This window comes from Rhizophagus irregularis, chromosome 2 (genome assembly GCF_026210795.1).
Source record: "Rhizophagus irregularis chromosome 2, complete sequence".
Classification (NCBI taxonomy): domain Eukaryota; kingdom Fungi; phylum Glomeromycota; class Glomeromycetes; order Glomerales; family Glomeraceae; genus Rhizophagus; species Rhizophagus irregularis.
Genome location: NC_089430.1, coordinates 356,202 through 383,077, shown reverse-complemented (window position 1 = coordinate 383,077; position 26,876 = coordinate 356,202). Strand labels below are relative to the sequence as shown.

The window sequence follows — 26,876 nt, the reverse complement described above, 5'->3', positions numbered from 1 at the left end:
TGGATCAGAACATTTATCTTCAGTTGAAATGGATAGCTCATAACAGATAGATGTTATACTGCAACAATTTGGTAAGCAATAACGAAATTATTGTTTATTGAATTAACTAATTTAATATTAATTTCTAATGAATTGTTTTACTAAATAAAACTTGATAGATATTTAACTAGTTGTAATGGATCAAGCGTTATGATAGTTCAGACATATAAACTATTGTTGCTAACCAATAGCAATTTTATCCGAATTTTTACTCAGTTTTAAGTGGATTTTACCAATTTTACTTAAAACAAGCCTAATTTTACTAAAAAAAACTATAAAACTTTGTTACTATAAACACAATAATCATAAAAAAAACCTAATAACTTAATAAAAGTCTGGCGGCGACAAAGTCGCCGCACATAAACTAGAGTTGGATCGGTTCTAGCAAAGACCGGTCCGGGGACCGATCCATATGATTAATATCCAATATAATGAGCCAAATTTTTGTGTTCATCTATTTCTAGAGTTCTGATCAGTTCGGTTCGTCTTGATGTATATAAAAAATTTTACATTATTTATTTTGATTTCGCAAATTGGAGATGGGTTTTATAGTACTATATGTATCATTTTGATAATTTATATTTAATAGTTAGATAAGTTAAAGAAAAATCAAGATTTATTTAAATTACAAACTAAGAATTTTGTAAAATATTCAATACTCTAACATTTGTTGTTTAAATAATTCTAAGTAAAAAAAAAAAAGAATATACATATTTAATATTTGGATAAGCCCATATTATTTAAAATTACAAACTGAATTATAAAACTAACATAAGATAAAAATTATTTTGCACATATTTCTTTCAATAATTTCTCTAATTCCTTTAATTTCTCTAATTCCTCTAATTTATCTAATTTTTCTAATTTTTCTAATTTTTCATCATGAGATTTTAATTTCTCCATTATTGCCTCATTATCAATAGGATTATGTTTAATTTTAAGTACTTTTAATAAATCATTCCGCATCTCTGTGAATTCCTTTGTATCCCATTCACCCTCTTTAATCAATCTTTGAATTTCTTCTCGAGTCTTATCAGCATCGGCATAATAATGTCTTGAAAAAATAAATTTGAATAATTAATAAAATTATAACATTAAATTATTTTATTAAAAGTAAAACTACATACATTACTTCAGGAAACCATGTTTGCCAACGTCTCTGATTTGGTAATAGGTAAAATAACTCAATCTCGGCCAAAATCTAAAAGTTGAGATATATTAGTATATTTACAGAAATGGAATGATTAATAATAATATTATTTACCTCTGCCGTTTGCATCAAATATGAGACTCTATTATTATCTTCTTCAATTGCATTGCTGAGTAATCCAATTAACAAGTTCATAAGATCTATAACAATTAAAAGGGAAAATAAAACAATCAATACTGCAATTGATGGATTTTCGATATATGTCCAATTGGATAATGCACTTGAATCACCTATTGATAAGTAGAATTGTTTAAAAATATTAGAAAATATTGTGTATAATTACATAATTATGAAAAATTTAAATATACCTATTAAAAATAAATATGTAGCAAAAAGGGAAGTTTTAAAATCCATAAATAGGTTTGTATTTCCATCAGGAATTTGAATCATAAGTGGATTAGAATTTATATTTCCATTATTATCAATTTGACTATAACTAGGAGCTAAATTCCAAGGATTATTTGGATCATCATTATTATTTGTATTATATTGTTCAAGTGAAAATTCAGATTTTGGTGATAATAAAATATAAAATGCATGTGCAAAACTTATTATAATAATGAATAAGAGTAATAAAAAAGAAAAAATCTTTTTTCCAACACTAATTATAATTGCAAAATAAACACCAAAATATTCAAATGCTCTAAAAAATAATAAAAATTTTATATCCAAAAATAAGCATGAAAAAGAAAGCAATTGAATTAGATACTTATTATTATTCTTATCATTTGTTTGAAGCCAATAAATAGAAGTGTAAATTGAAAGCACATAAGCAATTATATCTACAATATTAAAATATTATATAATTAATAAAATATTGTAAAATAACTAAATTAAATATTTATATTTACCAAAAATATTCCAAAAATTCTTGAACCACTCAATAATTTTATAAAAAAATTGACGAATTTCTAAAATTAGATGAATAAATCCAAGTATAATCGAAGCAATAAAAAGTTGTTGTCTAACTTCTTCATTAATATATTTCTGAGGAATTGTTGCAGCAGTAGTAAAGCACCCAAGCAAAGCCATAAATAAAATCCAAATCATTGCATAATAATATTTTCCATAAGCATTCCATTTAAAATTAATTAATGCTTCTCCATTCCATGTTTTATAAATATTTCTATTTATTGTTTCAGTAAATGGACTAGGTTGAGGTTTAATTAATTCAAAAAACCAATTATAATCTCTTGAATAATTAACAAAATTAATATAAGGAATTATAAAAGTAATTGTTGGTGTCATTGTTGTATATTTTTTAAGAATTTTAAAAATTTTTTGTTCAATGTAGAAATAAATAAAAGAAAATAAATCACAACGAATGGTTAAATCATTAATAAAATTGTATTTTGATAAAATATAAAATGTAGCCAAATAAAGGGGTAAAGTTAAAAGTATTATTAAAGCTTGTATAATAAACAATATAATATACAATATAATATATTCTTCATATATGTAATCAATTTTACGACAGTACTTTGTCCATAAAAGAGATTTCGATAAATTAGCTATTTGAGGAGATTGAAAAAAAGAATAAAGATGTAAATTTTTATTTTGATGCTCTATACTATAAAAAGAAGAATCTATGATCATATTCGTTTCTGATGAATATTTTAGAATATATTCTGGATAATATTTATCTAGTAATGGCATTGCGGAAGTGATAATGCTTAAAAATGACTTATTGTTCATTAAATCCTCTTTAAAATAAGTCATACATTTTTTATAAATATCATCAATTAATTCTACCTTATGTTCTTTAATTGCAAATTTTAATAATTCACCTCCATATTTCATAAGATTTAACTTAATATTTATTATATCTGAAACCCACCCATCTAATCTAAAACTATCATAATTAGGTAACGGCAAAGTAGATTTTGAAAATATTTTTTTGTAATGTTGACAATATTTATATCGGTCGATATAATAAAAATAGTTTAAAATAATAGATTTGTCTTTTTCACTAAAAGTATAAATAAGAATACCAAATGTTGTCAATATAACTATATCATTATTATTAAATAATGAGCTCGCAATCAAATAATGACCATAATTAGATCTATAAGGATGATTTTCAATTCTTGTAATTCTTGTGCTAATAGATTCCCATTTGAAAACTTCCAGTTTAAGTTTATCATCTTCAATACATATATTCCATTTAATTAAATTTCCAGTTAATTCAAATGATTTAGATCTCCTACTACGATGATTTATGACTTTTAGAAAATTTGTAGACACAGTATCCATATATAGATTAAATGAATGAACAGAAATTTCGGATGAAAAGTTCGTCTTTGACATCTTTTCGTTAAATTTAGATTTCCAAACATGTCCATTTCGAATTCCAAACACAAACTTTGTTTGATCATCAGTTGATTCATCAGTTGATTCATCAGTTGGTTCATCAGTTAGTTTTATTTGATTAAACATATTTTCATATTTACTATTCCAGCAATATTCGATTTCTTTATCTGGGGTATAATAGGAATAAAGAAGGTAAATATATAAATAAAAAAATAATGATTCAATATGAGTAATAATTAAAGTATAAATAGAATTTTTAAAAATGGTTACCATCATTTATATCCAAAGAAGCAATAGGAATTCCCAAATCGATTGAATAAACGATGATTTTATCATTGATTTTTAGAGAAATAAACTTTTCATCATAACTGAATATTCCGATATTTTTTGTAATTTTATAATATTTATTACCTTATTCTTATCCTTATTATTACCAAATATTTTTACACTTCTCTCAGTATTAATATTCCATTCATAAATGTAATCATTTGAAACCAGGTAAACTTTATCATATTTTGATATACTAATTAATTCATAATCTTTGGGTATCCTGTAAAATCTCTTACATTCCCATTTGTTATTTTTAGTTTGTGTGGAATAAATCCAAATAATTTCCTGGATATCAAAACAATTACCAGGGTAAACTGAGCTATATAAAATAAATTCACCTTTTAAATTAAAAGTACAATAATTTGCACCATATTTATTAAAACTTAATGCAATTTTTTTATCTTTATTATTCATATCGATTACTAAAAAAATATTAAAATAAATATCAATTACCATAATTTAATAATTACATAATCAAATAATTATTACTTACCAGTAATAGTATATTGAGTACTATCATTATAATGACGGATAGTAATATAAGCAAGTTTCTTATAATCAGAAACGCATAAACTTTTGATTTCATATTTCTTATCTTCATTATCTTCATTAGTTTTAACAGTTTGATGAAACTTAAGTTGAATCTTATTTATATCTTCAACATTCCAACCGACAATTGAACGATCTTCTTCACTATAAGTAATAAGGTATTTTTCATTTAGTGATATTTCTATCCTAGTAATAGGTTTACCATTATGTGGTTCATATGGTTCATCATCGAAGGTAAATATTTTAACAATATCATTTTCATCAACATCGATTTTATCAAAATCCATTTTATCAACATCATCAACTTCGTTTTTGTCAGCATCATTGTTAATTTCGATTATTTCACTCATTTGGTATTCGCTTATAAATTTATAAATTTATTACCAAAGAAATTATTATTTTTTTTATATCGTCCAATTGCGATTATATACTTTTTTTTTATTAAAACACGTGTAAATATGCATGGTTGTACGTACATAAAAAAAGAATTTTTTTTTATTGTGATAAGCTAATTAAGTATTTTTTATTGAAACACATGTCAAATATTCTAAAATTTCGCCTCCTGCATAAAAAAAAAATCTTTTTTTTTTATTATGAAAAGTTAGTTGAGCCTTTTTATTTAAACACATACATAAAAATATGCATGACTGTACGTAAATTTTGCCTCATGCATAAAAAAAATTTTTTTTTTTTGAGCCTTTTTACTTGAAACACGTGTATAAATCTGTACGTAAATTTCGCCTCTTGCATAAAAAAAAAATCTTTTTTTATTATGAAAAAGTTAATTGAGATTTTTATTTGAAACACAAATCAAATATGCATGGTTATACAATACGTAAAATTTCGCCTCTTGCATAAAGAAAAAAAAATTTTTTTATTATGTAAAGTTAATTGAGCTTTTTTTATTTTGAAAAACATATAAATATGCATGTCTGTACGCCTCTTGCATAAAAAAAAAAATTTTCTTATTATGAAAAGTTAATTGAGCAATGATCAACTTTCAACAGAAAAAAAATTTTCAAATTTAATTTTTTTTTATTTAATTTTTTTTTTATGCGTGGTTGTACATATATATAAGGAAATTTTCAAATAAATAAATTAAGTACCATTTTTGAATTTATTTATCTTATAGTATAAAAACCTTACATAAAGGAAATATACGCACTGCAACTAGTAGTCTTGTTTTATATAAATAACAACTTGTTTTAGCCATGAAAGGGAAGTTCTAACTTCTAAATAGCTCCATATAATTGGAAATAGAAATAATAAGGTGACACAAAAAAAATTGGTTCTCATAATCTCATATCCCGGACGGGTCACCAGAGTGAAAAATTTATCAACCAATAAAAATGCTTCACATGATAAATTAATATAAGTGCTTAAATTTAATTTTATAATAATTTAATAATCTTAACCTATCTTATGGATCATATATTACGACCCTCTCTTTCAACGATTTTAACGCTTTACACGACCATCATTTGACTTTGAACATGGCCAAAATCACAAATATCCATAATCATGAACAAGACCACGATATCACTTTCAATACCGCTCTAGTAGGATACTTAGATGAAACTAGTTGATTTGCTTCTTCAAAACACCAACTTGAACAAAATTTACAAATAGCTAATAGTTTTTATGACATGGCCAACATTACTATTAACTACAACAAATACGTGATCCCTACTAATGATCTTAAAATGTGTAACAGCCCAGTTGAATTAAAGATTCGAACAATCAGGTTATCACAATTCAAACCGCCTCTCGAAATGCCAGCAAAAGAATTTTAGGAGTTTACATCGACACATTTAACTCCTTTACACCAACTCTTAAAAAACTACATCAAATTACTTCACGCTTTGCATTTCTGTTGAATTTAAAAAGATTACACACAACCACCTAGTTTATATTATCAACAAAGTTAACTCACCCAAATTAGAATATGTGAATCAGCTCACTATCCTTTCACTAGCTCAATGCGAACAAATTCTATTCCCTTTAAAGAAGCTTTTCAAATCACATCTTAGATTACCACGTTCTACTCACAATAATATTATTTACAACAGACTTTTCCTATAAATCAATAGTTTTATTATATCAATTCTATTCTCATTGTGCCCTTACTAAAACTCTCCACTTTTAGCAACAATTAGTTTAAATTAAATTTTACAAACACAATATGAATATTGGTTATCTTATTTCCCCACCCATCTGATCTTAAAAAGTCACCCACGTCACACTTCCTTTTTTTACTTACCAAATAAGTTAATTTATACCTCACAATGACACTAGAATTTACGGTGTCCGTCATACATCATATTACAGGGATACTCGACCAAAATGTGTATTAATGGATTTCTATAATTAATTTCGACGGACTTTTATATATTAAATACTATTGCTCTGGAGTGGTGTTTGCACTATCTTAAAAACACGTCACAACAACATAAATACTTCAAAAATTTGCCAGAAAAAGGTATTACATTACCTGGGTGTGTTTTCCAAAGCCGGTAGGATCAAGGTGTGCCAAAAAAAAAAACTAAAAAAGAAAAATAAAAAAATATATTTTTTTTTTGTTATTTTGTTAATTTGGTAAAGAAAATAATATATATTTTTCAATAGTGTAAAAAAAATCTCGTAAAATTTGCAAAATTCGTGTATAAAAAATCTTATCTTAACTAAAATATAAGGTGGAATGGTGACTTCCTCCAAGGTAAACTTGTTAAATTTTATATCGAACGATAAAAAAATTTTTTTTTGTGGCTTATTCACGTTTAATGTTATTGATTGGTGAGTCATCGTTACATTTAAACGTGACCTTGTGGGACAAAATCGACATCAAAATATGCTAATTAACGTAATTCATATAAAATCTGCGCCGGATCTACAAATTTATTTTGTACCGTTTCACGAAACTTTCCAAAAAGAAATACCTCTTCAGCGAGGCAAAAACAGCCACGTTACAATAACTTACTTAACTAATAACGCCCAACCTAATTATCTGTTATTACCAGATCAGGTTACACAATATACATCTCCGACGAACGCTCTAAGCGTTTTTCGTTAAGGACATTTTGTCCCGTTATGGGTCATTTATATTACTTCTACCTTCACGCTGGTGGATGGTCCATGTATATTTCTAGTTATTAGTATAAAATAAAAAATGATTTAAGATGTATAAAATCCTATAATGTAAATGCAAAGTTAAGTATGATTTCACAATATTTATGACATTTATAAAATTTTATAATATAGGCCTTATTTAAATAGTATTATCATAGCACTATTGTGATCAGTGATTACACTTATATCAATAGAAAACATCGTTAGTATGATGTTGTAATACTTCATAATTTTCAACTAGCTAATGTTTATCGGTTGGATGAACGTATTTTGATATTTAAATATTTGACTTTATTTATAAGAAAATAAAAATAATAATACTAATATTATATGCCTCCACTTATGCCTCCAACCCTTCACAAACACCATTTAAATTATGAAATTCCATTATTTTAATCCCTTTAGCTTTAATACTATTCAATAACATTGATTCTTCATCATTCAATCTTTCATTCACATTGATCAAACCAAGAATTTTTAAACTATTATTACTTCTTTCAATATAATTTAAAACAATTTTAAGAAAGTTTAACTCAACAGTATGATTTAAATTAATTATTTCAAACTTATTATGACAATTTTCTAAAAAATCCTTAAATTTGAGATACTTATTAGAATTATGATAACTAATGGAAATTTTACTAATATTAATAGGTATATTTTTTGATAAATTTATAAAAAGTTCAGTATTATATGTTAATGATGTAATAATACTAAAATTTAATATTCTTCTTAAATTTCTAAAAAATGGTAACACTGAACAATTAAACCGGGTATCAATTAATATTTTTAAAAAAATAAGATTTGAACAATATATTGATATATTTTCAATAGAAAGAATTGTCGGATTTCCAATTAATAATCTTTGTAATGATGCACCTAAATATTTGATCATTAATGATGTGACATCAGCATCCCAATTATTACTTGCAAATGATAATTCCTTGAGCTTAAATGGAGCAAATTTTAAAATCTCACATTGATCTAATAATATACCTTTACAATTTATAAATCTTAAGTACTTTAAATTATATAAATTATTAAAATTTTTAAAGCTAACATTACTAAAGTTAGATTTTGTAAATTCAATATGAACTAAAGAATTCTTTTGAAATTCTAAAGACAAAAGAATATTATTTAATAAAGAATGACAATTCAATATCTTAAATTTTTTAAGTTTGTTTTGCTCTTGAATAATTGTACGAAGCTTTTCAAAAGTAGTATTATTGACCGAATTATTGGAAAAATCAATCATTAATTCTTGCAAATTCTTCGTCGCCATATTGTTTAAAAATTCTTGATTAATTTTATTATTACTAGTGTCATTTAAATTTAATGATAATGAATTTAATTTTGTTAAATTTGATATGAAATTTTGAACATTAAAATTTTTAGCCGATTCTCTATTAAATAAATATGTCGAAATAACTAATTGTTTAATATTTTTACTTTGACGTAAAATTGATTGATGAAATATTAGAGTAATATCATATATTTTATTATAAGGAATCAATAAACCCAAACAATATCCATTTATTATGTTATCTATTGTAAAATAATTATAGTTTTCCAAATATTTCGTATATTCAAATAATGGTTTGTATTCTTCATCCAAATTAATATTATTAATATGGTTTTGTTCTAGTTTATTCTTCAATTGTAAAATTTCTTCTTTATTAAAGCAAAAAATTAAGGTCATGATTATCGAGTAATTTTTTTTAGTTATATTCATAAAAGGGTTTGCATAAAGTAAAGGAATCGTTGATTTACACCAAAATCGATTAACTAATAAACAATTAAATAAAGTTGAATGATTATTTTTGAGATGTTGTAAAATGTAAAAGATACAATCATCTGTTAAATAAGGTAAAGTCATCTTGAAAATTTAGGAAGGAAAGAAAATTTTTTCCGGATTTACGGAGTAAATAAGTCATTATAAGCCTAATTTTGGATGTCACACGGTTGTACATAAATTTTGTAACACTCAGGTGAACTGTAATAGGTAACACTACCGTAATGATTTTCTCGGTACTATTATAGTCGATCTTTTTTGATGAGACCTTGTCGATATTTATACTGGGCAAATTTAATACTGCTAATTTATGAAAAGTTTATAAATTCAGCAAAATCCTAAATCCTAAATTAAAGGAATTTGATGACAGAATATTAAGAAGGTTATTGGTCATAATTTCAATCTATATAGAAATTAATGGAAAAAAAATACTAATCAAAAAAAAATTTAAGCCTATTTCATTGAAGTTTTTCATGACTTTTTTTTATTGTAATTTTAAATAAGATTACGGTATAAAAATATTGATTTGATTGTTTTCTTTTTACAAAGTTTTTTTTTGGAAGTGAAGAAGTAAAGTTTGTGATTTTGTCTTTTGGGATTTTTTTTTTTTTTTTGGGGTCAATTTCTCATTTAGTAGTATCGTATTGTTTTTCAAAATCCGCGGATTGACTGACTCGGCAATTATACGATTATACATGGATTTAATCAATAAATAAAGAAAAGAATTTTTGTGATATACTAAGGCTATATCATATTTTACAATATAGGAACTTTGTTTATAATAAAACAAACTAGATATCAAGCGTCGAAAAATGAGTTAATGTCCGCATTACTATTTGGAAAAACGAAAATTTTCTTAATAGAAGAGAAAATTATTCCGCCATTCTGGTAATTCCAAATAACAAAGTATTCCGTAATTTGATCCTCATATATATGTGACATATTCACGGAATTTAATAGAAAAAACCCGCATCTCAAATAAAAAAAAATAAAATAAACAAAATTCTTTTATAGAATTCCTTACAAAAAAGCAAAAATTCTTTCTTGTCCTTAATTTCTATCAATATTAATTTATGCAATACGTCAAGTGATTTATGGTAACATTTTATTATGGTCTTTTAACTTTTACTGTACATACGCAGTAATTTTTTCTGTAAGATAATAGTACAACGTTACTATTTAACAATTTACGATACAATTTATTAATTTTTAAAGGCGTATTTACAGCTTTATTGTAATACAATCAAATTAAAAAATGATGGTTGTTCTTTATACAAATTTTAAGTTTTTATACCCATGTGATATTTGTTTTATTCTTTTCCTGTCAAAAGATGTGTGAAGTTATGGGTACAACCAAGAGTTATTTTGGTAAATCTTGTAACAAGAAAAATCTTTATATGATTTACTAGGTGTAACCCGTCGCGCTGCGCCGGGGATAAAACTTCTTAGTATTTTGATAATAAATATTTACAATATGGTAAGGTTAGACTAATAAATTTATATAATTTATATAATTTACATATTTAATTCTATTTCATTATTTTTAGGTCATTTAGTTCTTCCAGTAAGGTTCAGTTGTTTTTCACTTTACATTTCGTTTCTTACTCATTTTTTTATTTTTTATTTTGTTTCTGTTTCATATTTCGTTTTTCACTAATTTATTTTATTTTTTTTCAGATATTTTAGTTCTTTCAGTTCTACAATTAATAAAGGTATTTTTTTTATTTTTTTTTATTTTTTTTTATTTCGTTTTTATCTTATATTTCATTTCTTACTAACTTCATTTTTTGTTTACTTTATGGTTTATTTTTTACTTTGTTTCCTCATGATCACTTTTTATTTTTGTCTCTCATCATTTTTACTTTATACTACTTCTCATTATTTGTCTCCCATTATTTCTATTACATCTTCATTTTCCATTATTTCATTTTCTCTCCTATTTACTTCCCATCATTTCTTTTGTCTCTCAATCACTTCTTTTCATTTCCATTACTTCTTTTCGTCTCTCATCACTCCTTTTTATCTTTCATCATTCCTCTTTGTCTTCCATCACTTCTTTTCGTCTCCCATCACTCCTTTTTGTCTCCCATTACTTCTTTTGTCTTCTATCACTTTTTTTCGTCACCCATCACTCCTTTTCGTCACCCATCACTCCTCTTCGTCCCTCATCACTCCATTTTGTCTCTAATCACTCCTTTTTGTCTCCCATTACTCCTCTTCGTCATCCATCACTCCTTTCCATCACCCATCACTCCTCTTCGTCCCTCATCACTCCTTTTCGTCTTCCATCACTTCTTTTCATCTCCCATCACTTCTTTTCGTCACCCATCACTCATTTTGTTTCTAATCACTCCTTTTTGTCTCCCATTACTCCTCTTCGTCATCCATCACTCCTTTCCATCACCCATCACTCCTCTTCGTCTCCCATCACTCCTTTTCGTCTTCCATCACTCCTCTTCGTCTCTTATCACTCCTTTTCACTCCTCTTCGTCTACAATCACTCCTTTTCGTCTCCCATAACTCCTCTTCATCTTCCCATCACTCCTTTTCGTCTCCCATCACTCTTCTTCATCTTCCCATCACTCCTTTTCGTCTCCCATTACTCTTTTTCATCATCCATCATGTCCTATTTTTCCTTTTTGTTTCCTATCACTTCTCATTACTCTTTTTTACTCCCTTTCTTCTTCTATTACTTTCCATTACTCCATTGTTATTTCATTTTTTTTATTAGCATCTTTCTCCTTGATCATTGTCATTTACTTATTTTTTTTATTTATTGTTATTGTTTTTTTTATTGTATCACTTCATTAAAAATAAATACAGTGATTTTTTTCTTTAAAATCGAAAATGTGGAATTTAAATTTTAAAAAATTTCATTTAATAAGATTATTTTGAATAAATATGTTTGCAAAAAAAATTTTTTAAAAAATATCTTCGCAATAAAATTTTGTTTAACCAATCAAAAATTAGCTAAGTTAAAAAAATCTATACGTTTGCCGATCAAATAAATGGCCTTAACTTATCAGGCACTGAATCATGCTACACAATTCAAGATTATTTATACAGACTTAATCTAAACGTTAGAAGATCGACATGTATTTTTTTATTATAAACTAGCAGCAGCCCGTTGCTTCGCACCGGGACCAGTGAGTTTGTTTAAATAGAAAAATTAGTATTATAATGTAATACTAAATAAATTAAAGATGGTTATAGTAGTTTTTTGTTTTTAAATATAGCTTATATTAATGATTTGACGTTTGCGATTTAATAATTTTTCACCTAGGGTGATTGAACCAATATAATTTACCCGGTGATATGACCTCATTATTAATTTGTACATTAAATTTTATTGGCTAATTAATGAGCTAATTATTTTATATTTTGAATTCTTTCGGTTCTTCTTTGTAACTACTAAGGTATGTTTTTTATTTCTTTTTGTTTTTGTTTATTTATTACATGTAATTTCCGTTCCCTACTAACTTTATTTTTCTTTTAGTTTTATGGGTTTTGTTTTTACTTGGTCCCCCTGTTTATCTCATTTTGTCCCTTCTCCATTTTTTTGTTTTCTTTTTGTCTCTTCATCTCTTTTGCTCTTTTTATTCTTCCTTTCCTTCATTTTTTCCATTGTTTTTTATTTCCTCTTCGTTCCTTCATCTTTTTCATTCCTTTACACTACCCTTCGTTCCTTTCATTTTTATTCCATTCTCACTTCATCTTTTTCGTTCCTTTACACTATCCTTTGTCATTTTCATTTTTTTTCCATTCCCACTTCTCTTTACACTACCCTTCGTTTCTTTCATTTTTTTATTCCCTTTGCTCCATTTCGTCCCCCTCCATTCTTTTCATTTTTTTCATTCCCACTTGATCTTTTTCGTTCCTTTTGTTTCTTTCACTTCCCCTTTCCTCCATTTCGTTTCTCCCTTACTCCCCTTCGTTTCTTTTATTCCCTTTTACTCTCCTTATTTTTTCATTCACCCTCATTTTTTTATTAATTATAAACTTCATAATTATTTCTTATTTTATATTACGTCAATCTTAAACTTATAACCAACTTAAAAAAATATTTGAATAATTAAATGTATTTATAGAATCTATTCATTTCATTTATTATTATTCTTTTGGTACTTAATTTAACTAAACCAGAATTAAAATCTTTATTCAAAAATCTGGTAGTTATTTAAATAATTTCGGATATGGATTTGGTTATAATAATCTAATATTAATCAACAATTTCTTCAAAAAAAAAAATTGATATTTTTACATATTTAATAATTAATTAAATTAATTGATTGATTTTTATGAATTTGAAAAATCAAACTATTTATCCAGCGTTCAATTTAATTAAAAAAATCTTACACATCTTTCTATCAACGTTGGTCAATTTTCCTATATCTGATATGTTATGTTGATTTTTTTTTAAAAAAATAATAATTTTGTAAATATATTTAATATAATATTTTATTTTTTATTTAATAATAATAAAAAATTGAAAGAAAAAGAAAGAAATCAGTTTAAAAAAAGGGAAATTTCCGAAAAAAAAGGAATCCGAAAAAAAAATAAGTACGAAAAAAATTCCTGAAAAAAAAGGACAATAATCCGATCCAAAAGAGTGAAAAAAAAATTTTTTTTTAAAAAAAATAACAATACGGTCTAAAAAAAAAAGATCAAAAAAAAATAAAATAAAATAAATTGGTCTTAAAAAACCAAAACAATGGGGATTATTTAATAAAAACTGAAAGAAAAGGGAGAAAAATTTTTTTCGGTTTGAAAAATTAAAAAAAAAGAACCAAAAAAAATTAATAATCAAAAAAAAAATTCCGACTAAGGTAAAATTTAATTAACTGAAATTGGATTAGTTGATTGGAATCGACCATAAATAGATCAGGTGGAGGCATGTCACGGTTTTAATTACATGGCATGGGATTTCAAGTTACACAATTCAAATTATACAAATCCATACGTCAGACAAATTTTTTTAGTTATATAGATAAGTAGATGTGTTATATAGATGGAAATTTGATGCAAATCTTATTATTACACGAAGGAGATGTTGTAGTATTGTAGAATTTATTATTTATTTATGTGTTTACAAATACATTATAAAGGTAATTTTAAATAATTTATTGATATAAAAACAAAAATACCATCATAATGTTCTATTGTTAAAAAAATCCATATTAATCTATATAATTGAAAAATACATCTCAAAAAAAAAAACACCTGTTATAGGGATCTATCATTATTGCTAAAGATAGTTAATTACTTATTGCTTATCAGTATTAGAAAAATGTCAGTTACCGATCCATTATTATAAAAAAATTTATTTTTCTATATTAAAATTTATTTATTTATTATATAGAATATAGATTATACTGATCTATTGCTATTCCTATAAAAGTTAATTACCTATCATTTATAAGTATTAGTGAAAGGGTGATTACCGAGAATAAAATTAATTCTCACGTACATTAGTAATTAGCAGTTAGAATGAATTTGCCGATCAAGTGGTCTTAACTATTAAGCATAGATCAGGTGCGAACACATTAATAGATCATATTAAATGTTACACAACATTAGTAATTAACATTGTATATATCGATCAGAACGTAATAGGTCAGGTGCAGAGGCGCAGATGAATAACACATTGGACAATTCAAAAATTATTTATATAGGCTAATCTAAACGTTAGTCACACAAACACAATTTTTTTAATTATATAGATATATAGATAGATATAGATTATTAAAAAAAAAATATTATAGCGTAATTTATTATTACATTATTATTACATATGTAATACCGATACGTTTAAAAAAAATTACATAAATAAAAAAATAAAATAAATAAGTTAATCATTGAGTAACAAATTTCTTAATTAATCGATTTATAGTATAACGACTTTATCGCTACTCAATTTGTCGATAAAATAAAATAGAACGTTAATGATATATTTTGTTGTTTAAAAAAAATTACATAAATAAAAAATAAAATAAATAAGTTACTCATTGAGTAACAAATTTTAATCCCTATTCTTGACGTTATTTACAATAATTTGACCCTAGTAAAAAATCTTAATTAATAGTCATGTGATCTAATATTGTAATTTGATTGGTTATGCTAATATCTTACATTTGACTAATTAAATAATATGAAGTCATAATAAAGTATAGTTATATAAAAAAAAAGTGTATTTCGCTTCGAAAATTAAATATGTACTGTATTTAATCGAGTATATCGAAATTTTAATGTGACATTATTTTCTTCTTTGCAATCATTTAACGATAAATTAATGAATGTAAGGTGGAACGAATATGATATCGTCCATTAAAACAATTCTAAGTCAAATCGTTTGTGGTATAACGACTTATCGCTACGCCACAAATTTGTCGATTGTTTATTATTCTGATAATTGTTTCTGTGTGTTGTAGGTACATATTTTGAGAAGAAATTGACGAAAGATTTATGTTGTAAGAAAATTATTAACAATAAAATTGACAAGAGGTGCATGTTTTGTAAAGAAATTATAAAAAGTTTTTTTAATAAGAAGTTATTTTTTTTTAATTATTTATACTTTATTCATTTTATACCAAGAATTTCTGTGTAGAAAAAATTTCTAAGCTAAATTCTTCATAGAATAATCATGCTGCAATTACTGCATGCAGCCACTGGTGTAGCAGTAAATAAACCGAATTTTTAGACCTTTTAGTAAAAGGCAAAAAAAAAAAATAAATAAATTTTTTTTTTGTAGAGATGGGCGTTAAAATTTTTGATGATAAGCATCACTTTCAACAATTTCCTTTTTTGAATGATTTCCCGAATTACGTAACACCTTTGCTTTGTTTAATTTACCATTTCAGTCACATGTATCCTGAACTATAATTTGTGTTCCTAATATGTAACACGATGTTCGTTTTTATTAAAATTAAATCATTTATTATATTTCTTCATTTACTCATTTACTCATTTATGAATAGACAATTTTTTCATTTTTAGTCAATAATTTAAAGTGAAACTTTATAAAGTTCAATCAATCATACTAATAATATAAAATATTTTAAAAACAATTTTTACAACAAATATCATTGAACTCGGATGAATGTTGCATGATGATTTTGTGTTGACTATGTTATTTATGCTAATTAGTATGGGTTTTATTTATAATTATTGCATACTAATACAATATCATATTTTTTATAGGTTTAAAAATCCGAACATTTATTTTAAGCGTGAACTCAAAATAATCGTTCAAACATGGATTCTGTAAATAATTTTAAGGAAAAATATCAGTAATATTATTGATTCAAACTTCTATGGTAATTCTGACAATTTGACATGGTCCATTAAAATTTGATCTCGTTAAAACAATTCTAAATGGTTTGAAAATGTTTCTTTATTTTGCATAGTTAACGCAAATATTATTGAGAATGAAAAATAACCAAACTTTTTTTTTATTTATACATTGTAAAATATAATAGTTTTCCGTATTAAAATAACCCTTTTATTAGATAATATTTCAAAAAAATAAAGTCAATGTACATTATCTTAACAATAGCGCCATTTCTTCATTCCCAAAAATAAGTAATAAAAAAAAAGGTAATCTCACGAAAAATCCTAAAACCTACCTTTTCAATTCGAACCTAATGAACTGTTGAATATTTTATAAAAATAGAAATAATTTAAAAAAATCGAAAACCAGCGTCACACTCATTTCTCACTTAAAAGTTTCTCATATGTTAAAATTCTGTTCAAGACTTGTAGTTAATATTGTAATTTATTAATTAATAAAAATAAAAATAAAAGCAAATAAATAAATGAGCCAAATAAAATTTAAGACTAACTTATCCTAAAAAGTGATTGAAGAACAAAAGGGTTGCGAAGTATAAGCATATGTAACAAATGAAGTAATAATATGACGAAATATTTTGAAAAAAAAATGAAAATTAAATAATACGTATTTAATAAAAAATTTAAGTGATTTCTTTACGAAATTAAAGAATGTAATACGATTTTGTCCATTAAAAGAATTTAAAAAAATTAAATCGTTTGTAGTATAACGACTTTATTGCTACACTACAAATTTAGATTTAAAAATCATAGTCATGAATTACAGAATTTATTATAAATATGACGAAGTATATTTTGCCCACAAAAAAGAATTTAAAAAAAATAAATCGATTGTAGCATCGCTACACTACAAATTTAGATTAAAAAACAATTCCTAAAAACTAAATGATTATAGTAAATTGTAACAAATATGATTTTATTCAATAAAAAAAATTAAATCGTTTAATCGTTTGCTGGGTCAAAATATACTTAGATTTCTAATGAAATCATTACGTTGTTATGTGCTTAATATTGGTATGATACTATGATATGGCGCTAATGACCAGTTCTTATGACCATTCATTGTTAATAAAAAAACTTTTTTGATAAGAATTGCAAAAAATTTTTTACTTTTTTACACAAGAAGTTTTAATTATTTATAATTTATTCATGTTGGACAAAGAATTTCTTTATGGAAAATTTTGAATTATTTCTACAATCTCTTTGGAAGTTTTTTTCATTATTTTGTATGGAAAAAACAATTTCTTCATAGAATTGATCCGTTATACACGACGCCTACCGACATTGGTGTAGCGGAAGACACGACGCTTACCGACATTGGTGTAGCGGAAGACACGACGCTTACCGACATTGGTGTAGCGGAAGACACGACGCCTACCGACATTGGTGTAGTGGAAGACAAAAAAAATTTTTTTATCACGGAATTTTCTAATAATCTAATTGCCCCTGCTTGGTGCTCTTTATCATTTCTCTTTATTGAATGACCTCCTAAATTATGTACATAAAGTTTGAGCCTAAAAATTTCCTGATGCAATATTACGTATGTAACCATTGTTCTTTCACTAAAAATAGTGTAATATGAAATGATATATTGAATAAAAGACTATATGACTGCTTTATATTAAAATATAAAAAAAAAATAGAACTATGTTTATAAAGAATATCCTCAAAATTCCGATTGATGCATGAATAATTTATGTAATAAATTGCTACGCAATTTTCATATTTTTTTTTTGTTAAATATAGAATAACATAATGGAAATGATTAACTTTGAACAAACGCTAAAATAAAAAATCTAGTCCCGTATTTGATTTGTTTCTTCCCCTTAATAACGAAAAAACTTAAATGCAATAATTGTGTAAATAAGCACTGTATTCTGCCACGATTTTATATAGACAGAAATATTGTAATGAATGCTCATTATCACACATTAAAAGTTGAGTGTGAAAAGTAACAAATATTTTGATGTAAATATTATTACAGACCATACCCTTTGTATTATACATGAGTCAACAAGAAATATATATTTTAGTTTAAAAATCGCTCGGAAATTTCATATTTCAAAAATTATTATGATCATGTTAGCAATATATAAATATAGAAAAGGACTAGCAGTTACCCGTTGCTCCGCACCGGGACCAATGAGTTTGTTTAAATAGAAAATTTTAGTATTATAATGTAATACTAAGTAAATTAAAGATGTTTTTTTTTTATAATTAGGAATTTAATATAGGTAATAATTAGTTAACAAAAATTAATAAAATAATATGTATTAAAGGTAAACATCGCCTGGGTCGTCGATCATGCGGCAGATTTAATATTTTTGATTGGCCAGATTTGCCACATGATCACGTCAGTTTATCGAAACTCATTTTCATTATAGGTTCGAGGTTCGTTTCCACGGTTCTTTTGGTCTCGAAATATCTTTCTTTTTTTTTTATTTCTAACTTACATTCTTACACTTTGTTTCTTACTAACTCTATTTCATTATTTTTAGTCTTTTAGCCTTCCGATTCTGCAATTAAGGTTCAGTTGTTTTTCACTTTACATTTCGTTTCTTATTTTTTTATGTTTCTGTTTCATATTTCATTTTTCACTAATTTTATTTCATCTTTTTTTTTAGATCTTTTAGTTTTTTTGATTCTACAATTAATAAAGGTATGTGTTTATTTTTTATTTATTGTTTCTATCTTATATTTCGTTTTTTACTAACTTCATTTTTTTTACTTTATGGTTTATTTTTTACTTGGTTTCCTATCATTATCTTTTGCTACCCAACCTCCTATCAAGATCATTTTTTTTTATTTTTTGTCTCTCATCATTTTTCACCTCCTATTACTTCTCATTATTTCATTCTTTTCGACTCCCATTATTTTCTATTACATCTTTTCATTTTCCATTATTTCCTTTTCTCTCCTGTTTACTTCCCATCATTTCTTTTTGTCTCTCATCACTCCATTTTACCTCCATCACTCCTCTTCATCTTCCCATCACTTCTTTTGTCTCCCATCACTCCTTTTCGTCTCCTATTACCCCTCTTCATCTTCTCATTATTCCTCTTCATCTTCCCATCACTCCTCTTCATCTTCCCATCACTCCTCTTCATCTTCCTATCACTCCTCTTCATCTCCCATCATGTCCTATTTCTCTTTTTGTTCCTATCCCTTCTCATTACTCTTTTTTACTCCCTTTCATCTTCTATTACTTTTCAGTTTTCATTACTCCATTGTTATTTCAATTTTTTATTAGCATCTTTTTTCTTGATCATTGTAATTTACTTATCTTTTCTTTTATTTGTATCACTTCATTAAAAAATAAATACAGTGATTTTTTTCTTTAAATCGTAAATGTGTAATTTAAATTTTAATATTTGCAAATAAAATTTCATTAGATAAATAAATATGTTTACAAAAAAATTTTCTTTTAAAATATCTTTGCAATAAAATTTTTAAGTTTAGCCGATCAAAAATTGGCCAAGTTGAAAAAAATCAGCCGTCAGCCGATTAATAAATTTACTCTTTGTATATTGTACATCATGTGAAATATTTAAAAAAAAACCTAGACGACAATGACTTTTAGCAATTCCCAATTAATGTAGCTATTTATATTAATGATTTGACGTTTGAGTGTAGAATGAAATTTGGATTAATTAAGGAAATTGTGAAAAAATAATTATCAATAAAATTTGTTTAATTTTTTAGAAGTATTTTCGAAAAAACCTTGATATTATGAAAATATTACAAATATTTTTATAAATTAATTATAAATTTTGTAATTATTTCTTATTATTTTATATTACGGTAGTCTTAAACTTATAACTAACTTAGGAAAAATATTTGAACAATTAAATGTATTAGAATTTGTTCATTTCATTTATTATTATTCTTTTAATACTCATTTTACTTGATAAATTATTAATTTAACTAAATCATTTGAATTAAAATCTTTATTCAAAAATCCGGTGATTATTTAAAGAATTTCGGATATGGATTTGGTTATAATAATCTTCTTAATTATTAAATTAACAATTTCTTCAATTACTGTAATTAATTATAAAATATTGCAAAATATCAATTTTTTTTTTGATTTTTATGAATTTGAAAATCAAAAATATTTATCCAGCGTTCAATTTAATTGAAAAAAAACCTTAATCATCTTACGGTACATGTTACTTGATTTTTTTAAAAAAATAATAATTTTATAAATATACTTAATATATGTTTTATTTCTTTATTTAATAATAAAAAAAAATTTTAAAAAAAAATTGGGGAAAAAGAAAAAGGAAAAGAAAGAAATCGGTTTAAAAAAAGGGAAATTTCTGAAAAAAATAAGTACCGAAAAAATTCTGAACTGAAAAAAAGGACAATAATTCAGTCCAAAAAAGAGTGAAAAAAAAATTTTAAATAACAATACGGTCTAAAAAAAAGATCGAAAAGAAATAATATAAAAAAATTAGTCTTAAAAAGACTAAAACAATAGGATTATTTAAAAAAAAAAAATAATTTCAGTTTGGGAAAAAAATTAAACCTAAACGGGAAAAGAACGAGAAAAAAACAAATTTTTCGGTTTGAAAAACGAGAACCGAAAAAAATTTGGAAAAAAAAATCGGATAAAAAAATTAATAAATCAGTAAAAAAAATTCTGAAATTGGATTAGTTGATTAGGAATGCACATGGATTTTTAGATCAGGCGGAGGCATGTCACGGGTTTTAATTATGCATGGCATTTCAAGTTACACAATTCAGACTATTTATACATGCTAGTCTAAATGTTACGGTTACACATTGTATTTTTTGATTATATAGATAAAAAATTAATGTGTTAATATTAGGACAGTTGCGGATGCGGGGATTTTAACAATGAATTATACAAAATGTGTAATTCTAAAGTGGAATGTCAAGTTTTAGAAGAAATTTGGGAAAATCGCTTTTAAATATAAGAACGGATATAGATGTAATAAAATTAGTGAAATAGAAAAAGGTAAAGGCGTCACCATGGTTGACAAAAAACGAAAACGTGAAGATCAGTTGGACGTGTCAACGGAAATATCATTGGAAGATGGTAGTGAAGAAAAAAAAAATACCTTAAAAAAAGTGCAAAAACATCAATAATATAATGCAAAAAGAATTAAAAAGAAATTATTGTAGAAAATATAGTTAGTAACAGTTGAATTATTAATAGACCTTATCAAGATACGTGGGAATACGTTTATAGACCAGATTTGTGTAATTTGTGATGGTTAGAATTTTTATTTTTTAGTAGTATATATTATTAATATAGTTTCAGTATTAATATTTTTATTAATACATCCATAAATAATTTGGATAGTATTCTTTACTATGTATTACTTTTATATTGTAAATTGTATAATGCAATAAGATAAATAAAAAAAATGCAAGTTACTAACAAAAAAAAAAAAAAAAATAGATATAAAAAAATCTAAAAACAGCGTCACTATCTCACGTGATGTTCACGTTCGCGTTGTTTATTATCTGAGTGATTTGAATTTTTAGAGTGATCTTATCGATCTTATCTCTACTTCTCTGGTACTGTGTTGTGTTTGCCTTTCTATCTTAAAAGTACTGTTGTTAAGATGATAAATAAACAAACTGACTCGAAAAAAAAACAGAGAAATAGTGCACGACGGGCGTTTGATAGAAACCAGAATATAGAAAGAAGGGAGAGGAGGGACGGAACTTCAATAATTAAAAAGAAGAAAAGAAAGAGATCCAAAAATAAACAGCAGAATGATATTAATAGGCTTATAAAGTACAATAAACAAAAGCAAAACAAACTAATTGTATATAAGTTTACTGAGCAGTACGAGCAAACTGGCATGTATTTTTTAATTTTGTTTTTCAAGATAAAATGTTCATGTGTCTATAGTAACCTTTGATGCAATTATCATTATATAGATGATTTGCAGAATGAAGATAAAGATGATAAAGATGGTAAGTACGAGCTAGTAGGGTGATATTCTCCTGTCTGTTGTAACTTGCTTACTCAATCCGTGTGCGTGCTAATAGGAGAAATCTCCTGATTGCAATGAGCCACTCATAGATATAAAGTTTAGCAGAGTGCGTGCTTATAGGAGAAGTCTCCTGATTGCAATGAGCCACTCATAGATATAAAGTTTAGCAGAGTGCGTGCTTATAGGAGAAATCTCCTGATTGCAATGAGCCACTCATAGATATAAAGTTTAGCAGAGTGCGTGCTTATAGGAGAAATCTCCTGTCTGCAATGAGCCACTCATAGATATTAAATTTAGCAGAGTGCGTGCTTATAGGAGAAATCTCCTGATTGCAATGAGCCACTCATAGATATAAAGTTTAGCAGAGTGCGTGCTTATAGGAGAAGTCTCCTGTCTGCAATGAGCCACTCGTAGATTTTACTAGGGCTGATCTTATTTTTTTTTTGTATTTTTAGATCAATCAACAACATTCGAAAATATTAATAAAGGCTCCGAAGTTGAAGAAGGTAACAATATTCTTAATCATAATGTCTTTAGTTGACTCTTATTATTGACTTTGATATGTTTTACGTTTTGACCAATTATTAGTGAACCCTGAAAATATTAATATTAACTCTGATTTACACCGAGAATTATCCAATGTTAAGGCACATAATTTATCATTATGGAGTAGTAATGCGATGCTACATGTATTGTCAACCACTGAATTGAATGACACAACAATGGATCAAGCACCACATGAATCACCAAATGCTGAATTGAATGACACAACAATGGATCAAGCGCCACATGAATCACCAAATGCTGAATTGAATGTTATGACAAGTAAGTACATATTATTGGTTTGTTGGTTTGACTATAAATTCAATATTGTTAACTTCTTAATATAATTGTTATTAAGTTCATTCGAGAATTACCCTCACTTATTTTCAAGAAGGCAAGTAAACTCACTTTGTAATCGTATTTTGTTTTATTCTAAGTTATTTAACCATTAACATTAATTAATAGTGATTCAGAAGTCAACATGGTGTTTATGTTGCAATTATAATTCATGTAATTGCCGCCCTATAATACATTCTACTTTCTGTTTTAAATGTGGAAATTATAAATGTAAAAATAATAAATATGGTTATAAAAGATATGGACGTCATATCTATAAAGATAGAAAATTAGCTGACCCTAAAAGTGTAAGCTATGTTTAATTTTGAAATTCTAATTTATTTTATTATAAAAATTTATTTTATTTTATTTTTATCATAATAGGAAATTAGTCATTCAGATATCAAATCGTCATTAGAAAAATTTCAAAATTATAATATATCAAGAAAAGGTAATATATAAGTTTATTTTTTATTAGCGTTAGTTATTAGCATTAGTACTCTATAAGTATTAATTATCTATTATATTTAATTTATTTAAGTTCATTGTTCATCAACAGAAGTGATGTGTCTCTGCAATAATTATGCTAATGAAAGAATTTTTGTTTATAACAATAATATCAAAGGGTGGAATTGTAAAGATTGTAAATTTATCATAAAAGGTATTATATTTTGAATATTTATATTAAATATTTTTAATTAATTAACTATTTATTTTCTATTTAGATGATTGTTTACCACCAAAGGATTTATTTAAGTGTTGGTGTAACTTTTTTGAACAGAATGATAGAGTTTTTGACTTTGACTATCAATTAAGAGAATGGATTTGTAGAGATTGTCGATATAATATTAAGATTTTACATAAATAAATGTAAATACTCTTTGTTTTTTTTGACAAAAGTTTCCATATTGCATGATATTTATAGACAAGTAAAATTCAAATAAATTATTACTGCTTATAAAATTATAATTGAGAAAAATATACAATTTCTAGTATTTTACCAGAAAATAGTCATGAATTTAAAGGAAATGAATTCAATAGAATGCACATCTATTGTGATTTATTAATTATTGTATTATCGTAGGAATTTTATAATTCTTTCACGCAATCTTTATTTTTTTTTTTTAGGTTATATAGCGCTTATGGGTCTCCAATATTGTTTTATATAACTCATTAAACATCTCAAACTTAGTACAATGTCTGTATGATTCCTTTACATTTACAATATTGCATTCTATTGTAACTGTAATGTAATTTCATTTTTAGTTTTCTACATTTTCTTAAGCAAATTGATTAATAAGCACATCAAAGAATCATTCAACTTATTACTAATAATTTTAAATATCGCTTTATATTAAAATACATTTGCGTACTCGCCGATATAATTTAAATATTGTCCATAAAATGTACTTACTTTATTAAAATTTAATAGTGCAATTGGTAGTTAATCAGTCATGTAAATACGAAGGTATTCAGGTTCAGTTACTAATGATAATAAAGAAAAAATTAAAATATCACGTTACAATTGATATTCTCATATACAGTAAACGTATTATTTATTCGTATTATTTATTCATTTTAATACAATTTTGATTGTTTTATTGTAAATACAAGGTATACAATATTTTATTACGATTATTAAACTTTATTAATACTTAATTATTAAAAAGCCGCGGTATTAATAAAAATAATCTTAGCATTGTCAAAATGATGTAACGATTTTCATTAGGGCAATGACATTTATTACGTAATATCCATTTACTATAAGCCCATACTCCCCCATCCTATGTAATATGAAAAATCTTACGTTACACTTATATGTTATATGACCTTTAAATACCCTCCCACCCCTAAAATATTACGTAATAAATGTCACTGCCCTTACAGTAAGACGTAATTTTGATGGTAAAAAATGGTAACTTTTTCTAAATAATTATATATTTATTCGCTATTAATCATTACTTTCCAATGAGGATTATTAATTGTAAGTAATTGTATTTTTTGATAATTGAATAGTTACTGTACTGTACATTAACATTAAATTATTAAAATTCATAAATTATCAATAGAATACCGAACCTATTTATTCTGAATCAACATTTAATTATTTTTAGCAATGATACTAGATAAACATGTGAAGAAATTAACGCCAAGTTTAAAGTCTAGTTTATTAGGACTCAATAGCTTTGTCGTAATATCTTAATTTTAATATTTATTTAATTATTTAATTATTTAATTAATTTTTATATTTTAATAATTAGTCTGCGAAACTTATAATAAAAAAGTGTGGAATAAATTTAAATATCGATGAACCGATTTCAGAAAGAACTAAATTAAACTTAAGTAAATTATTTACTGTATTACATAATTATAGAATATTAACTTGGATTTTCATTAGATTCATTTATTTCAACAAAATAAAGTAGAAAGATTACCGGGTGCATTGGTAAAATATAGTGCATATTTTTAATATTTTACTTAATCGTTTCGTTAAATAATCAATCTTTTCTATTTTAAGAAATTAATTACTCATTTAAACAAATACGAAGTTCCTATTGCGGTAATTTTTATTTTTTAAAATATACTAATTGAATTACTATTGAATATATTGAATAGCATCAAATATGTTAATTTTTAGATTTTTACAAGTTCCTCAAAAGAATTGTATAATAATATTAAAATAAGAGATAATATTGATTTTTTAAATTGTTTGGTGATAATATAACGTGTGGAAATGGTGATAATATTTACTTTGGTTAACCATAACCAAATTTGTTCTTATCTGCATGGAAAAAATCGACTCTCCACCAGTAAAAAATTGTTTAGTATTTGAAGATTCTTACAACGGAGTTAGAGCTATCCATTTTTTATTTCAATTCACTAAATTTAATTAGATTTGCTGGGTGACAGATAATGATTTGCAAAGTATAATTTTTGATGCAATCAATAACATTGATGATGTGTTATCTTCATTAGAATTTTTTAAACCAGGAATATGGCTTGCCAACTTTCAAAGATTAAAGATATTGATTTGTTTCAATAGCAGATAGTGTTTCAATGAGAGAAATCTATTAAAAGTGCTCATCATAAAGAGTTACCACAATTCAGTGCACTTGTAGACTAGGATTTGGACGCGTAAGTGCAAAACGAGACACTGGTGTTTCAATGTATACTACTCTAATAAAACTTTAAAATCATTTTTGATAAATATTGCTGGATCATATATCAGTTGAGCTCATTACATCATGACCAATCTGTATGACCATTCATAGTTAACAAAAATTTCAACAAAAGTTCTAGAGACATAAAGCTTTTCTTTTTCATT

At 25.2% G+C, this 26,876-nt stretch overlaps 5 protein-coding genes across 5 annotated transcripts; 1 reads left to right on the top strand and 4 right to left on the bottom strand.

Annotated features, from left to right (window-relative positions):
- Positions 1 to 822: 822 nt before the first annotated feature.
- On the bottom strand, positions 823 to 1,318 carry OCT59_011543 (uncharacterized protein; the record flags this gene model as incomplete). Its single annotated transcript, XM_025317828.2, has 3 exons — positions 823 to 1,093; positions 1,167 to 1,240; positions 1,304 to 1,318. 3 exons carry the CDS (start codon positions 1,316 to 1,318, stop codon positions 823 to 825), a joined length of 360 nt encoding a protein of 119 aa, XP_025177512.2.
- A 1,684-nt stretch (positions 1,319 to 3,002) lies between these two features.
- OCT59_011542 (uncharacterized protein) lies at positions 3,003 to 4,788 on the bottom strand (the record flags this gene model as incomplete). Its single annotated transcript, XM_066133812.1, has 5 exons — positions 3,003 to 3,009; positions 3,087 to 3,726; positions 3,830 to 3,914; positions 3,971 to 4,311; positions 4,383 to 4,788. 5 exons carry the CDS (start codon positions 4,786 to 4,788, stop codon positions 3,003 to 3,005), a joined length of 1,479 nt encoding a protein of 492 aa, XP_065989135.1.
- A 3,048-nt stretch (positions 4,789 to 7,836) lies between these two features.
- OCT59_011541 (uncharacterized protein) lies at positions 7,837 to 9,440 on the bottom strand (the record flags this gene model as incomplete). Its single annotated transcript, XM_066133811.1, has 1 exon — positions 7,837 to 9,440. One exon carries the CDS (start codon positions 9,438 to 9,440, stop codon positions 7,905 to 7,907), a length of 1,536 nt encoding a protein of 511 aa, XP_065989134.1. The 3' UTR covers positions 7,837 to 7,904.
- An 8,506-nt stretch (positions 9,441 to 17,946) lies between these two features.
- On the bottom strand, positions 17,947 to 18,252 carry OCT59_011540 (uncharacterized protein; the record flags this gene model as incomplete). The annotated part of the gene is made up of 1 exon (XM_066133810.1): positions 17,947 to 18,252. The coding sequence occupies one exon, from the start codon at positions 18,250 to 18,252 to the stop codon at positions 17,947 to 17,949; it is 306 nt and encodes a 101-aa protein (XP_065989133.1).
- Positions 18,253 to 22,640: 4,388 nt separating this feature from the next.
- Positions 22,641 to 24,419, top strand: OCT59_011539 (uncharacterized protein; the record flags this gene model as incomplete). The annotated part of the gene is made up of 8 exons (XM_066133809.1): positions 22,641 to 22,652; positions 22,728 to 22,797; positions 23,128 to 23,178; positions 23,261 to 23,497; positions 23,681 to 23,859; positions 23,936 to 24,002; positions 24,093 to 24,212; positions 24,277 to 24,419. The coding sequence occupies 8 exons, from the start codon at positions 22,641 to 22,643 to the stop codon at positions 24,417 to 24,419; spliced, it is 879 nt and encodes a 292-aa protein (XP_065989132.1).
- Between the last annotated feature and the right edge of the window lie 2,457 nt (positions 24,420 to 26,876).